At 38.9% G+C, this 17,412-nt stretch overlaps 1 protein-coding gene across 11 annotated transcripts in view; it reads right to left on the bottom strand.

Annotated features, from left to right (window-relative positions):
* Window positions 1-265: 265 nt before the first annotated feature.
* The window catches only part of CAGE1 (cancer antigen 1), a 53,432-nt gene continuing 36,285 nt past the window's right edge, over window positions 266-17,412 (bottom strand). For 7 of the 11 annotated variants that reach the window (XM_034660356.1, XM_034660355.1, XM_034660352.1 and 4 more), the window contains 3 exons: window positions 14,333-14,403; window positions 3,247-3,315; window positions 266-787 (listed from right to left, as the gene is read on the bottom strand). In XM_034660356.1, the coding sequence (XP_034516247.1) occupies window positions 580-787; window positions 3,247-3,315; window positions 14,333-14,403 (348 nt within the window). In that variant the 3' untranslated portion in view covers window positions 266-579. Of the gene's footprint in view, window positions 788-3,246; window positions 3,316-14,332; window positions 14,404-15,202; window positions 15,308-17,412 lie in introns of all 11 variants that reach the window. The other 4 variants (XM_034660354.1, XM_034660358.1, XM_034660363.1 and 1 more) reach the window with 2 other exon arrangements.

Below are 17,412 nucleotides of genomic sequence, written 5' to 3'. Positions count from 1 at the left end.
ATACCTATTATGGGATAGGTGCTTGGGAATACCAAAATGAATATGAGACAGTCCCTGTGTTAAAAGGGTTCTAGTCAAGCTGGGACTTGAGCTGGTAGGTATATTTGTGAGGTGGGAACTAAAGTAAGGGAACACAAGGAATCGAGAGAGAGCATTCCTGGCAGGGGAAGCTGTATGGACAATAACAGGAAGGCATAAAAATAACATAGCATGTTTGGAAAGTGGCAAGTGGTTAGATATGGTTGGGTGTATGATGGCAAGAAGGAAGCAGTGAATGAGAAGACTGGGTAGGAAGGTGAGAGCCAGGTCACAGAGGAGCTTACATGTTGTGTTAGGGAGCTCCATCTGATCCAGAACGCAGCGGGGAACCACTGAAGGGTTTTATGTAGAGAAGGGGCATCATCCTATTTGCTTCTGAAAGATCATGGTGTACTCGGTGGAGAATGGAAGCAAGGGGCACCAAGCTAGAGGCAGAAACACCAAGTAGAAGACCAGCACAGGCCAGGTAAGAAATGACGAAGACCTGACATGAAGCAGTGGCTGTAGAGATGAAGTGAAGATACCGATAAAAGGAAAATTTCAGAGGGAGGGCTTCCCAGTTACAGGATGTATGATGATCAGAGGCCGAGGAAGCCTCATCTGAGGACAGAAAGGAAAGCTAAGCTGAACATTCCTGAAATTTAATCTTGTGCTACTGTTGAAATACATGAAGATATAACATTCTTTGTAACGATCATCAATATGACCTACCGTGGTCAAGGACTTTGGATGATTTTCTAATCTGGGCCTGCAGGAGAGAGAAAGAGAATGAAGTAAAAAACCAGGGTGGTGGCAGTGGTGGCGAGGAGGGCTAAAACAGTGAACCTAGTGAACAAGGACACCATTATTTAATAAATTCTTGCCCTCGCTTTCAAGGGGAAATTGTCGCTTAGGATAGAACCATCAGACCCTAAAAGTTTAAGCTTTTCAGCGTGTGTAATATATGGATCAGTCTCACTGCAACTGAATAAACATATTGAGCCACTGTCTTGCTATGTTTTAACATTCTCATGGATTTCTTTAGGATAAGATTCTGGCTCCTTGAAAGTGATAAAGAACTAGAGGCAAAAAAAAAAAAAAATCTGAAACTACTAATGTGCTGTGCTCGCTTTTGTCTCCTTATTTCCCGGTCTTCCACTCCTGAAGACAACCGGCACCAGGAGCACTGTAATTCTGAGACGGTGCAGAGGTAGTCTAAAGCACGTTCCCATTGCTGAATTTACTAAGGCCCATGGGAAGCTTCAAGGTTGGTGAAGGATCCTGTAAGTCATGGGTTTTCTAAGAAACAGCCTTGATGAGTTGGAAAGGGTCTTGTGAGCTCTTCTGCTCCAGCTTACCCCCTGGCTTCAAGGCCAGTCTTAATCTATACAAATGGGCCTCAAATCCACTGTGTAATTGGCTCAGTATAAGTACACAACTATCTGAACTAGTGAAATGTGTGAATTTATATGGTAATTTTCTTATTTTAAAATGATTCTGGGAAAAAAATATTCCACAGTTTCTCTCAGTAACTCAGAGAAGATTCATACTCAGTTTAAACCAGCAGTTACTGAACATCTATAATATGCCAGGCATCAGATCATATTCTTTCATATTAGGAGAAAACTCCTCATAGTTAACCTATTGTTTTGCAAATACTAGTATAAATCTGCTAAGGGGTTTTAATTTTTAAAACATAGTTGTATTGCAAATGGTATGCTGAACATTCATGACTCACGACATAGTCAAAATGCAACTTTAATGTCTGCTGCCCATTTCTGCTCCAGGGAGCTTTTCCTCTGCCATTGGCTGAATATGCAGCAGGCCCAGTGAGGGTTTTTGCTTACTCTAAAATAAGGTCAGTCCTCACCGTGAGGCATGCACATAAACTCAATTCGGTAAGCAGAATGTCCAGTCTTAAATATTAATCCTTTACTTGTCATTCAAAAGTAGGATTTGTCATCCCCCTCTCTAAGCTAAGCCTTGTAGTTGGTAGATAGCACCTGCCACTGGAAGTCAATTTCTGCTCTCTCTTCATTCTCCACCTTCTCCATTTGCAGAAGGAGGGAGAAGAAGGACGGTGATAGGACATTTTTATTTGGCTTGGTGGCTTCGGAGTCTCTGGGTGTGGAATGTAGCTAAGCTGATTCTTTCTCTGCAGAGCTTGCCACAGCGAGGGACCTCTGTCCTACAGTTGCCCTTGACCGAGGCTGATGCATCTCTCTTCGGGTACTCACTTGATGCTCCTTCATCAGCCCCTAAGAATCTGGCATTCCCTTCCAGCCTCTTGCTGCTGGTGTCCATCCAGGCACCTTTGGGCAGAGCCCAAGATAACTCAACCTCCTCCTGGTTGGTTCTTAACAAACTATCACACACATCTTTTGTCCTGGTGACAAGCTCAGAGAGAACAGGCCACCCCAACGCAGCCCGTCTGTGGGGCTGCCACAGCTTGCTTTAGTGTTCTCAGGGATGGTGCATCACTGATCCTCTGTTTCCCAACTTTTAGGCAATGCAGATCAAAGGTCTCCAGGCAATCTTCTGGAAACCCCCTCACCAGGCTTTAGATAAAAGAGGTGAATTATTTGGGGGCGATGGGAGTCCACAACATGATGGATTCAAAGAAATTTCTTCTTCAGTCTTCCCTACTCTCCACACTTTTTATATATTGGATCTGGCCAAGAGATACGAGTCATCAAACAGGTTCTTTGACATTTCCTTCAGAAACTCTGCATGGGAGGAAATCTCGCTCTCACTTTAAGAACTGGCGACGGTTTTATTAACACCTCAGGGACCAGGCCTGGAAGAATCCCATTTTAACATCCTACTATGGTCTTAATCAACCCCATAGAGTTTGTGCATATAACTTGTAGCATCAAATCTACAGAAATAACGGATTATGCGTTTAACATTGGTGTCAGAAAATCTGGTCATAAAGTACATATGTAAGCTGTTTTGCTATAGACACAGTCGTAGGTCATAATCTTTATAGTATCTTCCTTAGGGGTGATGGTAAGTTCCACGAGGGCAGGTATTCTGGTTTTCCAACTCAACTTCTACAAAAAACATTTATCAAGCAACTATTTATGCTAGGCAAAATACCGAACACTTACATATAGTTTATCTTAAATTAAGAGAAGGAAAAAAGGGTTTTTTGATGTATTATTTATATACTTATGTTTTAAAGCTAAAGGCATTATTATTTGGAAAAAAAAAAAGAGAAAAACTCACCTTGGTTTTCTCACTCTCTCTCTGGGCCTCCTAATTAAATCTTCCAAATGTTTATTTCTCTCTTCTAAACTGAAGGGAGAAACAATTGAGTTTTATGATTAAAATTGACTTTTCTAAACTATACTTTGTTGGACTCACTGGAGGATTTGAAAAGATGAATATAAATGGCAAATCTAGCTTTTTGGCAAAGTCTCTCATCCATCTACCTCACTGTACGACAATCTGGGATTCTTTCCTTGCAACTCCAATAATTTAATCAGTTTCTCCCTTTAGGGGTTCCAGTAGTGAGGAGGGAAAGTAGGCAGTAGTAAAACTATAAAGTGACAGTTCGATGTTCTATTCATTGACACAGATAGTACGTAGAGAACTGATCCCTGGTTCCCTGATTCCCCACGAGGCAACCCAATATAATCCTAGGGGCTAACATGTTAAAAACACAGCCCCTGAACCGTGAACTGCTTTAACATGGGGAAATGTGTAACGGTGTCATAAGAAGGATCACAGCACTCAGGTGCCTGTTAGAGATTTACTTATGTTTTCTTCTATGGCTCCTCACGAAAGAGATACCGGCAGGTTCCCTTCTTGCCTCTAGGAGGGCAAATTCAATTAAAATGGTCTCTTCCCAAACTCGCTTTCCCATCCAGGGACAGTTTATTACTTTCCTGAGGCTGCTGTAACAAATTACTACCACCTTGGTGACTTGGAACAACACACATTTATTTGGGAGGTTAGAAGTCTGAAATCAGATGCACTGGGCTAAAATCGAGGTGTCAGCAAAGATGTACTCCTTCCAGAGGCTCAGAAGAAGTATTCTTTGCCTTGCCTTTCCCATTCTGTCTGGCTGCAGTCCTAATTCCTTGCTTCCTGGCTCGTCAGCACATTGCCTTTTCTGCCTGCTTCTTGTTTGATCACATTGCCTTCTTCTGTCATCAAATTTCTCTCTGCCTCCCTCTTATAACAACAATTGTGACTGCATTTAGGGCTCCCCTGAATAAACCAGGCTAATCTTGCCATCTCAAGATCCTTAATTTAATCACATCTGCAAAGTCTCTTTTGCCAGATAAGGGCACATTCACAAGTCCCAGAGAATCAGATTCGGCTATCTTTAGGAAACCATTACTCAGCCTACCATGGAGATAGGAAATTCTCTTGCAGGAGTCATAACCTCAAATGCAAATCTCTATGGAAGAGTCAGGCAAGTATGTGAAATGAGTGAAGCCAGCTAAGGAGGGATTGGGGGCAAACCAGAGAGCATATACCCCTGTTGTAGAGGCCTCCTTTAGACAACAGGCTTGAGCAATGGAAACTTGATCAAGGCAAAAGGGCCGAGGCAACCCCGACCCCCGAACGGAAGAGAGGCCCATCAGGCAACCCACCTCGAAATATCCATAAGCCCTAGTTGACCAATGGGTTACTTACAACCAGGCAAATTTACCCAAAAAGGGAAAATTCCAAATGTCCCACACCTCACCTTTCCCCTTTAAGTACAGCCCCCACCCACTGCCTCATGGCAGACAGGCTCTGCTTTGCTGTCCTGCCCACTGCTCCTCTGCAGTGTATTCAGTTGAATGTATTGAATAAATGTCTGTCTCCTTTGTTCTGCCTCCAGTGAATTCTTTCCCTGCCTGAGAGCCCCAGCTTCCGCCAGATCGGGTCACCCCATGTTTGGGGGCTCCCGTCTGATGGGGAGAGACGCCACACCTATTCCCTGCCTAAAGGACAAAGTTGCTACCTGGCTCTTGCCTAATGTTGCCATGTGGGAATATTGCAGCTATGATGTCAGATCTTACTTTTAAAGAGGAGACGGAAATCTAAATTTTTACAGGAAATCTTCCTTTTTAAATATTGGCAGTATTTCAAAAATAAGCATCACATGGATGAAACAAAACACATCTGCCTCAGGATAAGACTTGTTGGGTGTCATTTTGAAACCTCTGCATTATTGATCAGAGATATCAGGCTTTTGTTTTCAAAGGTTAAAGAGGAGACGTTGTCCAATCCAGGAGGAGATAACAATATTAAATAGGCCCTCTGTTTCCAAACAGCTTGAATCAATCATTTTGTCCTTCTCAGTTCTTTTGACCATTCTGCAGTCCTTTGAATTTCCATATGAATTTCAGAATCAGCCTGTCAATTTCTATTTTGAAAGCCTGCTGAAATTTTCAGAGATTACATTGAATCTGTAGATCAGCTTGAGGAAAAATGACATCTTAACAATATCGAGTCTGAAAAGCCATCTCTCCGTTTATCTCAGTCTTCTTTATTCTCTCTCTACAGTGTTTTATACTTTTCAGTGTACAGTCTTTCACGTTTTTGGTCAAATTTATCCCAATGTAACTCATATTTTCAGTGCTTTTAGAAATGTTTTTCTAAATCAGAAATACAATTGATTTTTATATATTGATCTTGTGTCCTACAACTTTGTTTATCTCTTATTAGTCCTACTAACTTTTTGTAGATTTCGATCAGATTTTGTACACAGATGATCACGTCATTTAAAAAAGAAATTCATTTTTGCTTGTTCATCTTCAACATTAATCTTTTATTTTTTCTGATTGCACTGGGCAGAACTTCTAGCACAATGTGAATAGAAGTCAGATTTCTGATCTTGAAAATGTATTCAGTCTCTCATTATTAAGTATGAGTTTAACAGTATTTTTTCTATGGATGCTCTTCATCATGTTGAATGAGTTCCCTTCTAGTTTGTTTGGAGTTTGTATCAGGAATGGCTTTTGTGAAACGTATTTTTCTGTCTGATGATTACATGCTTTTTCCTTTTTAATTTTTAATATGTTGTCTTATGTTAATAGGATTACTTTACATAAAGCTGAGTCTCCCCTTTTTCTGCCCATATAAGGGAGCATTCACAGGTTTCAGGGATTAGGAAGTGGATATTTTGTAGGGAGACATTTTTTCTATCTGCCATAATTATTGTTCTGCCATTTACTTTTACCTCTTTTTTTCTCACGCCAACCTTTTTTCATTAAAAAAGAAAAAAAAGAAGGGGCGTCTGGGTGGCACAGCGGTTAAGCGTCTGCCTTTGGCTCAGGGCGTGATCCCGGCGTTATGGGATCGAGCCCCACGTCAGTCCTCTGCTATGAGCCTGCTTCTTCCTCTCCCACTCCCCCTGCTTGTTGTTCCCTCTCTCGCTGGCTGTCTCTATCTCTGTCGAATAAATAAATAAAATCTTTAAAAAAAAAAAGAAAAGAAAAAAGAAAAAAAAGAAGCCAAAGAAATACAATGGAATTGTTACTATAAATAGAGCAGTATCAATGCTTTTTAAATACGTTATATATTTAAATGTGGCTATTTTGTTAGGGTTACAAGTTTTAAAGGTAGACAATTGTTCACTTTTTTCTCTGTGATCAAGGTATTATAAACCATGGATTTTTAAAAAAGATTTTATTTATTTATTTATTGGGGCAGAGGGGCGTTAGGGGAGGGAGAGAGAAAATCTCAAGCAGATGCTATGCTGAGCGCTGAGCCTTATGCAGGGCTTGATATCATGACCCTGAGATCATGACCTGAGCTGAAACCAAGAGTTGGACATTTAACTGACTGAGCTACCCAGGTGCCCCAAGCCATGGATTTTTTTTTTAAGATTTTATTTATTTGAGAGAGAGAGAGAGAGAGAATGAGTGAGAGAGAGAACACACAAGTAGGGGCAGAGGGAGAGGGAGAAGCAGACTTCCCGCTGAGCAGGGAGCCGGATGTGGGGCTCCATCCCAGGACCCTGGGATCATGACCTGAGCCGAAGGCAGATGCTTAACCTACTGAACCACCCAGGTGCCCCCAAGCCATGGATTTTTAATAGCATGTTCAAGCCACCCTGTACTCAGACTATAATGGAATTAGGAAGAAAGGTTATGGATTTACACTCTGGAATTTTCTGTGACTTCTGATTTGGTTTTACGTGGAAAGACATTTATACGGACTTCACGTGGGTAGAAACCACAGTTGCTGTGAAAGGGCAGGAACTGTTATCTATGAATGCAGTGTTGTCTGTAGGAGACATGGCCTTGGGGGTATTCTTCCAGGACTCAGTGGGTACCCTGTGGATGGTAATAGTGAATATATTAAGGTAAAGGACACTGAGAAATGTCCTCAAAGCCTTCAGACTACAGTCCATGATGGATAGGCAATGAAATGGAAGATCACCCAGAACAACAAGGTAGCATGGCTGGAGCATATGGGAGGCCAGGGTAGGAAATGAACTGAGACTTTTTTTTTTTATTACAACTTTCTACCCATTACTCCATGAATATTTTATCGTCCCCCGCTTACTTATTTTTTAATCTTCCAGTAAGGACAAACATATCTTCCCAAAGTTCATGCACATTTTTCGTTGGGAACTTTTGTTTGCTATTATATAGAGAGTTTTAAAAATTGTACTTATTTATAGTGCATTGCTCATGTACAGAAATTCAATTGACTTTGGAAGTTTTTCTTGCAATTGTCAATGTTACTAAAGTCATTTAAAATATCAATAATTTATCTGTAGATTGTTTTGGGTTTTCTGTGTAGGCAATTATATTATTGGAAAATAATGACAATTTTGTTACTTTCAGACCAATCTTTACATATTTTCTTTCTTTTTTAAAAAAGATTCATGTATTTATTTGAGAAAGAGAGAGAGAGAGCATGTGCAGGAGCGGCCAGAGGGAGAGAGAATCTCGGTCACACTCAGTGCTGAGCACGGAGCCCAATGCAGGGTTCAGTTTCACGACCCTGAGATCGTGACTGGAGCTGAAACCAAGAGTCAGATGCTTAACCGACTGAGCCACCCAGGCACCCCTACAATTTTCATTTCTTTTCTCTTTTTATGGCACTGGTGAGGACTGCTAGGATATTGCTAAATGGAATTGGCAACAACCATGGGTTTATATATCTTGTTACTGATTTTTAGATGACATACTTGGAGTGTTTCAGTTGATTACTCTGTTGGCTTTGATTTTTTTTGGCAGAGGAAGGTGATGGGAACATAACCCTTAATCAAAAAGTGGAATATTCCCTTACTTGTATTTTTGTCATGAGCTCTACAAAATAAACTTTTAATGTACACTGTGGTAGAATTCCTGAACCTACTGAAATGATATTTTCTCCTTTAATCAGTTGATGTGGTGGACTTTCTAACGTTGAACCTTTCGTTGCTGTGATAAATTTAATTTCTGCAGGATGCACTATTGTTTTTTTCATTGCTGGGTTCAGTTTGTTTATAACTTTTGTTTATAATTTTTGTGTCTATATTTATGATGTAATTAACTTATCATTTACTTTTCAGGCTGTCCTTGTCTGACTTTAATGTTAAGGTTATATTATTTTTCTATCTTTTGAAAGAATTTGCTTAAGATTGGGTTTATCTGTTTATTAAATGCTCAGGAATACGCATCCATAAAATCACTGGGCTTACTATTTGTGGGGAAAAATTTCATACAACTGCTTTAATATGTTTAATAATTCAGATTTTCTTTCTTCCCTGAATCAACTTGAAAATATTTTTAAATTTTTTTAAAAATTTAAAAAAGGTGACTCAGTTCAGGTCAGGGTCATGAGATGGAGCCCAGCATCAGGCTCTGCATTCAGCTGGGGAGTCTGCTTAGGATTTTCTCTCCCTCTGCCCCTCCCCCTGCTCGCTCTCTCTAAATAAATAAATAAACAAACAAATAAAATCTTAAAAAAAAAAACCTTTAGGGGTGCCTGGGTGGCTCAGCTGGTTAAGCAACTGCCTTCGGCTTGGATCATGATCCCAGGGTCCTGGGATGGAGCCCCGCATCGGAACTCTGCAGGGAGCCTGCTTCTCCCTCTCCCTCTGCCTGCAGCTCCCCCTGCTTGTGTGCTCTCTCTCTCTAAAAAATAAATAAAATCTTTAAAAAAATGTTTAATTAATTAATTTAAAGATCTTTAATAAAAAATATTTTTTCTACAAACTTTCCCTTTCACCTAATTTTTTTATATCTCAATCTCTGCTGCACCTGTTTGTCATTTCTCCATTTTCATTTCATTTTGAAGTTTCCAAAAGTAAAGTCTTATTGTCAGTAAATGATCTATGTTTTTGTCTGAAATTTCTGTAACTCATCTGCATTTCTTCAAGAATTCAAGTGGATCAAACATTCTCGGTTGGCACTAATTCTTACCAGCACTTTGCAGACAATATTCCATTCTCTTCTGGCTTTTATTGTTGCCATCAACAGGAGAGCAGTCAGTCAAACTGGCTTTCATTTGCAGAGACCGTCATTTCTCTAAGTCTGGTTTTAAGATCCCCTCTTACCTAGTTTTCTTTAATTTCACAACAACCCTGTTAGGTCTTGGTTTCCTTCAGTTTATCCTGTTCAGATTTGTAGGGCTTCCTAAACCTGAGTATTGAGTTGTGTTTATTCTGAAAAATCCTTCATAGTTTATTCTCCACTATTCTATTCTCTTTTTCTAAAATTCCAGATATTTTGGATCTTTCTACTCTGAGCAAACAGTGTTACTGTTTCACTTGACCTTTATTTCCTGAGTCTGTGTGATACAGGGTATGGATTTTTTTTTTCTCTAACTCCCTAATTCTTTCTTATTCTATGACCAGTCTGCTGTCTATCCTATTCATTGAATATGTATTACATACATAGGTATGTATTTCTGTGACACCGAGGAATCAAAGAAGGGTCACGTTAAATAGTGTGGTCATGGAAGGGCTTCTCTGAGAAGGCGACATTTGAACAGAGACTAAAGGTTGAGAAGGACAAAATGCCAGCTCAGGGGAAAACATTCCAGGCAGAAGAAAGAGCAAGAGTGAATGCCCCGAGACAGGGAAGTCTTGCCAAGTTCTAGGAACTAAAAGGAATAATGAGGTTAAGGAGAGCCCAAGCTGAAGTGGGAAGAACAGTACAAGGTAAGATTATGAAGGGTTTTAGAAGCTGTAGTGAAGAGTGTGCATTTATATTAAGTGTGGAGGGGAGGCTATTCAAGGGTTTAAAGCATTTTAAAATAGTGCAATCTAATTTGTAGTTTTTAAAATTATTTTTAGAGAGGTATAATTGATATAACATTTCATATTAGTTTCAGATGTACAACATAATGTTTCAATATTTGTATATTTTGTGAAATGATCACCACAATAAGTCTAGTTACCATCTGTTACCATATAGTTATAAAATTTTTTTTCTTGTGATGAGAAATTTTAATATTTACTCTCTTAGCAACTTTCAAATATACAACACAGTATTATTAACTATAGTCACTATGATTACATTACATCCCCATGACTTATTTTATAACTGGAAGTGTGTACCTTGTGATCCCTTTTACCCATTTCACTGACCCCCCCCACCAGCTCCCCCACCAACCACTAATCTGTTCTCTGCATCTACGAACTTGTTTTGTTTTGTTTTTTAGATTCCACATATAAGTAAGATCAGATGGTATCTGTCTTTCTCTCTCTGACTCATTTCTTTTAGCATGATACACTCAAGGTCCATTGATGGTGTCACAAATGGCAGCATTCCTTTGTTTTATGGCTGAATAATATTCCATTGCATCATATACCATGTTTTCTTTATTCGTCCACTGATGGATACGTAAGTTGGTTCCATATCTTGACTATTGTAAATAATGCAGCAGTGAACATGGGGGTGCATATATCTTTTCAAGATAGTTTTCATTTTCTTCAAATAAATACCCAGAAGTAGAACTGCTGAATCATATGGTTGTTGTATCTTTACTTTTTTGAGGAACTTCCATACTGTTTTCCACAGTGGCTACACCAATTTACATTCCCCCAACAGTGTACATCTCCACATCTTAGCCAACACTTGTTACTTCTAGTCTTGTTAATAATAGCCATTCTAACAGGTGTGGGGTGATTTCTCATTGTGGTTTTGATTTGCATTTCCATGATGATTAGGGTCATGAGCACCTTTTCATGTACCTGTTGGCTATCTGTACGTTGAACTGGGATATTCTTGTGAGAGGATCTACCTCTCACTATGATGTTGTCATAGATGTCATGGGAACAAGTCTAAAATTTCACGGAAAAGTGTTCCTGAACCAGGAGTGTATGGAGCAGGGACTTTGACATCTGAAACTGATCTAGCTATAGGTGTTACAGAGGAAGCAGTGTTTGAGAGAGAGATGCATGAGTACTTGAATCTCTGCAGCATTGTGGAAAAGCTGCCTTACTCAGACTGGGAAGAAAGTGAATGTACCTCTAAGGAAAGGGCGTTTGAGTGGGGATTTGAAGGACAGTAGGAAATAACTGGGGTGAGGGTAGCCTGAGCATTCCAGGTGGAACAGCCTATGCTAACGCCATGAGGCAAAAGGGAATGTGATGCATTTGAGAAGATATAATATCTCCACTGTAGCTAAAAGCAAGGCAGGGGGAATGGCAAGATGTTATTGGAAAGGCAGGCAGAAACCATATCTTGAAGAAACTTCCAGGCCATGCTAAGAATTTTTGCCTTTATCTAAAAGTGATGGTTTGTCTCCCCTCCTTCCCCCCCTCCCATTGGTTCACCTGTTTTGTTTCTTCACTTCTGCATATGAGTGAAATCATATGGAAACAAACTATAAGAGACTTAACAATAGAGAACAAACAGGGTTGATGGAGGGAGGTGGGTGAGTGATGGGGTAACTGGGTGATAGGCATTAAAGAGGGCCCTTGTTGTGATGAGCCCTGGGTGTTATATGTAAGTGATGAACCACGAAATTCTACTCCTGAAACTGCTATTGCACTGTATGTTAATTAACTAGAATTTATTTTTTATTTTTTTTAATTACAGTACATCATTAGCTTTTGATGTAGCGTTCCATGATTCATTGTTTGCGTATAACACCCAGTGTCCCAAGCAATACATGCCCTCCTTAATACCCATCACCGGGCTAGCCTATCCCCCCACCCCCCTCCCCTGTAAAACCCTCAGTTTGTTTCCTGGAATCTATAGTCTCTCAGGGTTCGTCTCCCCTCTGTTTTCCCCCCTTCATTTTTCCCTTCCTTCTCCTAATGATCTTGCTGCTATTCCTTATGTTCCACAGATAAGTGAAACCATATGATAATTGTCTTTCTCTGCTTGACTTATTTCACTTAGCATAATCTCCTCCAGTTCCATCCATGTTGATGCAAATGTTAGGTAATCATCCTTTCTTACGGCTGAGTAATATTCCATTGTATATATGGATCACATATTCTTTATCCATTCTAACTAACTAGAATTTAAATAAAAATTTGAATGAAAAAAAAGTGATGGAAGAAATCACTGGAAGTGTTTTAAGGGGCATGATCAGATTTATATTTCAGAAAGATCACTCTGGCTGCATGCACAAAATGGACCCCACCAAGTTCCTTCTTTTATTTAGTCTTTTAGAAGAGTCAAATATCATTAATGGTTTTTATAAGTAAGCAGCTGTTTCTAAAATCCAAGACACGTAAATTGAAAACTTACAGACTATCCAGTGAAAATATTTGAAGAAAGATACTTCAAACACCACTAAATTTTAACAGAATAGACTAGCACCAATTAAAAAAACATTGCTCTAATGATGTATTCAATAATTTTTGAAGCAGCATACACCTTTTAATAAGATAAAAGCTAATTCACTATGATTTTTTTTAAAAACTGTCTTTGTGAGTATAATAGACTATATTTGATCAAAAAGATGACAATTCTGATCACTAAATCAACTCACAGGATATCTGGCAATGGCTCTTGAACTGTCCAGACATTATAATCTCCTGGATAGGTCTTGAAATACACTGATGCCCATAACCCACGTGGTATTTTAGCTTATTGGATTGGGGAGTAGGGTCTGGGCATTGGATATTTTTTATTTTTAATTTTTTTTTAAGATTTTATTTATTTATTTGACAGAGATAGAGACAGCCAGCGAGAGAGGGAACACAAGCAGGGGGAGTGGGAGAGGAAGAAGCAGGCTCATAGCAGAGGAGCCCGATGTGGGGCTCGATCCCATAACGCCGGGATCATGCCCTGAGCCGAAGGCAGACGCTCAACCGCTGTGCCACCCAGGCGCCCCTGGATGTTTTTTAAAAAACATTCAAGGGAATTCTAATAAGCAGCCACCGTTGACAACCATTTTAGTACAATTTATAGAACTTAGATGTCAAATCTCTTCTTGAACACAAACTGGATATATTTTCTGAAATATAAGTTTAATTTAAAATTTTAAAAATAACTGGGGCAAAGCAATGTGGCCTGAGTGATGGTTTGATATTGTTTTGGAAATATTAGGTTATTCATTATTTTTATATTTTATGAGCCCATGATGACTGAGCATTGGCTGAGTTTTCTTGGTTATAAGTTAAAGAGGGTCTTCTTTTACTTCTCTTGAGTGTCTAACAACATTCCCTTCCTCCTTCAAATTTAAATCTTGTCAGTGTCAGTCTGAAAAATCAGAAAATTCTTTTAACATTCTTTCTGCTTAGAAACAACATTGAAAAGCAAAAACAAACTTCGCAAGGCTTTCAATTACCTTGTGGTGATTTAGCCCTATAGAAAGTTCTTATTTGGGGTATCTTTCTATGTAAGATTAGACCTTTTGCTTAAGCTCTAGTGATAGCCAGCACAGTATAAATGAAATTGTGGGAAGGATGAGGAAACAGTATATGAGAAATGAGGATAATAAATGAGTGAAAAAAATTTTGCAGAATTTAAAAACACTAACTTTGGAGCGTTTTCAAGCTGAATCTCATTCTAATGAGAGTTTAGTTGGTTCTTGATAAACATACATGTATGTTTCATTTGGTGTGCATTCAAAAACTTTCTTGTGAATAAAGTCTAAGCATTGCAAGGTTATTTTACTACCATGGAATATCTTGTGAAATTTTTGGATCTCTCACTAATTCCATCACCTCTCCCCTCCCTGAAATCAAAGGGAGCACTGAGAAAGGAAGATGAAAATCCAGTTATTCTGACTCTTCAAGTAGTCAGACATTAAGCAGACTATTTTATTGAAGAAATGGTCTTAATGTATAAAAACTGCACATTTTTCCTCTTTCTAGGAGTCTAAGAACAGGAACTTGGCAAGCCAGAGAACAAAATAAAATATTAGAGTTAATGTTTACAAAATTAAAAACTAAGCTTTTTCAACTTACTGTGCAATCTGGGAGTGGGATATCGCGAGCCTTTGGTCAGCACATTCTATGATTTCTTCATATGATGTAACCTTGAAAAAAGAAGCTAAAAATTATTCTCTGATAAATTGTAGAATTTATTTTTTGCTTTAAAAAAAAATCTCTACACACTGACATTCAATTATGTGACTCCCACCAGTAGTTTTACAGTAGGCAAAACATCTTCCTTACAGTTTGAAATCAGGAATATGAACAGAAATAGAATTATAAAGTGCCTAGTCATCATGAAGGAGTGAAGTGTCAGAAAGTGGACAGCTGTCGTGGGTCAACTGTAATCCACTGTCTTCCACACATGGGGTTGGGTGTAGCCACTAAGGGTTACTGCCTGTTTGGTTAAAGTGAATGCAGCTTTTAGGAGGTAAACTAGAATGTCAAGTTGGCAAGATTTATAATTACCCTCAAAATGAAGTCACAATACTAAGACCTGAAACTGCTGATGGCAGAGGTAAAGATACACAGAATGTTCTTTGCTAAGTGTCAGCTAAAAAAGCTAATGGGAGCATTTTATAATGTCATTAAGAAGTAAAAGGAATCAATATAACTATGTTCCATCATTCCTCAGATCCTTTGCAGCACCAAAATTCTATTAAAGTATTTGGCATAGTTTTTATTTTATTATTTTTTAAAGATTTCATTCATTCATGAGAGACAGAGAGAGAGAGAGGCAGAGGCAGAGGGAGAAGCAGGCTCCCTACAGAGCCCCGATGTGGGACTCGATCCCAGGACCCTGGGATCCTGACCTGAGCTGAAGGCAGGGGCTTAACCGACTGAGCCACCCAGGAGCTCTGGCATAGTTTTTAAAGACAAAGATTTCTATAAGAAAATGTGTACCTTATTTATTAAGTTGCCTAAGTGTCGTTGATATTTGTCATTTTCTTCAATGAGTCTGTTGCAGTGGTCTTCTTTTGACTCTAGAAGACTTCCCAATTTTGCAATCTATGGAGAAACATGGTAAAAATACTAACCTGGAAACTGTCGTGAAAACCATATACTGAGAACAAATGAGAACAGTGACCTAATCTTTATTCCAAGATTCTCATAAACCAAGTTGTACCATAAGTGAATAGTTGCTAATTCTAGTTAGATTGCACTTAGAACAGATAAGCAGAAATTATTTTATTTGTTATAATTCTCTTGAATTTAATATTATGAAACAGGTTTGCAAATCATTTAACACTTGGTAGTGAATATAAATATCAGCCCAAATCTTCACTATCCTCTTTCTTTTTTTAATTTTTTACCCTCTTTCCATTTGTAACCAATGCATAAACATATTTGATTCTATCTGAAGTAAAGCACCAATATACTTGATGAAGCATTTTCAGGTTTGATAAATATTCTCAACTTGAATTGATGATGGTAAGTTTTAAAAAAAGGCTCAGCTCATATGTCATGTTCTGACCTAAGATCCAGTGTTTATTTGCACTAAATAAATAAACAAATAATAAAAATTTTATTTCTAAAAGTGTCATCTTGGATTAATTATCAGGAAAGGGTATTCACAAGTTCCCTTAGAAGTTACCTTAATTTTTAAATCAGTTATAGAAGAAAAATGACAGAAACGTCCCCATTAAACACCAATGTTAAGGGGTGCCTGGGTGGCTCAGTTGGTTAAGTGTCTGCCTTTGGCTCAGATCATGATCCTGGGGTCCTGGGATCGAGGCCCACATTGGGCTCTCCGCTTAGTACGGAGCCTGCTTCTCCATCTGCCTCTCCCCCGACTCGTGCTCTCTCTCTCATAAATAAATAAAATCCTTAAAAAAATAAAAAAATACCAATGTTAAGGATGGCCATCAATCTTGTAATGTTTTAGATATACTTATGTGTCTCGAGTGAAATCCCCTAGGAGAAGCAATGGCAAAACAAATTTGCTGTAGTGATAGCAACTTTCTTATTCTTACTTCTTTTTTTAAGATTTTCTTTCTTTCTTTCTTTCTTTCTTTCTTTCTTTCTTTCTTTCTTTCTTTCTTTCTTTCTTTATTTGACAGAGAGAGCGCGAGAGAGTGCTTGAGCATGGGGAGAAGCAGAGGAAGAGGGACGAGCAGACTCTGTGCTGAAGAGAAGAGCCCGATGGGAGGCTTGATCTCACGACCCTGAGATCAGGATCTGAGCTGAAATCAAGAGTCGGATGCTCAATTGACTGAGCCACCAGGCTCCCTTTATTCCTACTCTCTTGTTAAATTAATGGGGACGGTACCAAGTTAGTGGTGCTACTCCTCTGACTACATACATTATTTAAGGTGGGAGCACAGATATTATGACCTCAGTTTAACAGAGGAAATCAAGGTGAAGGCAATCTAAAAGTTTTGGAAAGGGTATGTCTAGAAGTGCAAAGACTAAGACCCATATTTATTACCCATTAATACAGGGCTTTTCTCATTCTAGTCCTTTGCTTCTCCTCACCTGGACTCCTCACCTGCAGCCTCACCTATCTCATGGCCTCTTACTGAAGCAATATGAAATTGCTTCTCACTTCTGTTTCTCATTATTGACTTCATGGCAGGTTTTGGATTTCTTTAATGGCTTTCAAGATCAAAGTAAGAACCCTTTTAATAAAGTCCTTGGGTTGAGTTTTTTAATTTCCTAATCTCAAATTAAAGGAATTAAGGGATATTTGTTTTAGAGAAAAAGGACTAGCTCTTGTAAAGCAGTTTTTTGAATTATAGTGAAAAAGAATCAACATTTTAAGTTCTGCTGAAGCATGTAAAGTTTAACTGCTTCAAGAGTGTAAGTGACATATGATAAATTGCACGTATTTAAAGAGGATGGTGTGGTAAATTTTCACATATGTATACAACTATGAAACCATCACCACAGTCAAGATAAACATATCCATCACTGCCCCTCCTCTTGCCTCTTGGTAGCTCCTCCCTCCTGCCTGCCTGTCTTCCCTGACTCCCACACTCTATGCCAGCCCTAGGCAAATACCAACCTGCTTTCTGTCACTAGTGATTAATCTGTATTTCCTAGAGTTTGAGAATAGAAGCAAACAGTATTTACTCTTGTCTGGCTCTCATTCCACACAGTTTTGAAATTCCTCT

This window comes from Ailuropoda melanoleuca, chromosome 5, assembly GCF_002007445.2.
Source record: "Ailuropoda melanoleuca isolate Jingjing chromosome 5, ASM200744v2, whole genome shotgun sequence".
NCBI lineage: Eukaryota > Metazoa > Chordata > Mammalia > Carnivora > Ursidae > Ailuropoda > Ailuropoda melanoleuca.
The sequence above is the reverse complement of the archived record's forward strand: the minus strand, read 5'-3'. Positions and strand labels throughout refer to the sequence as shown.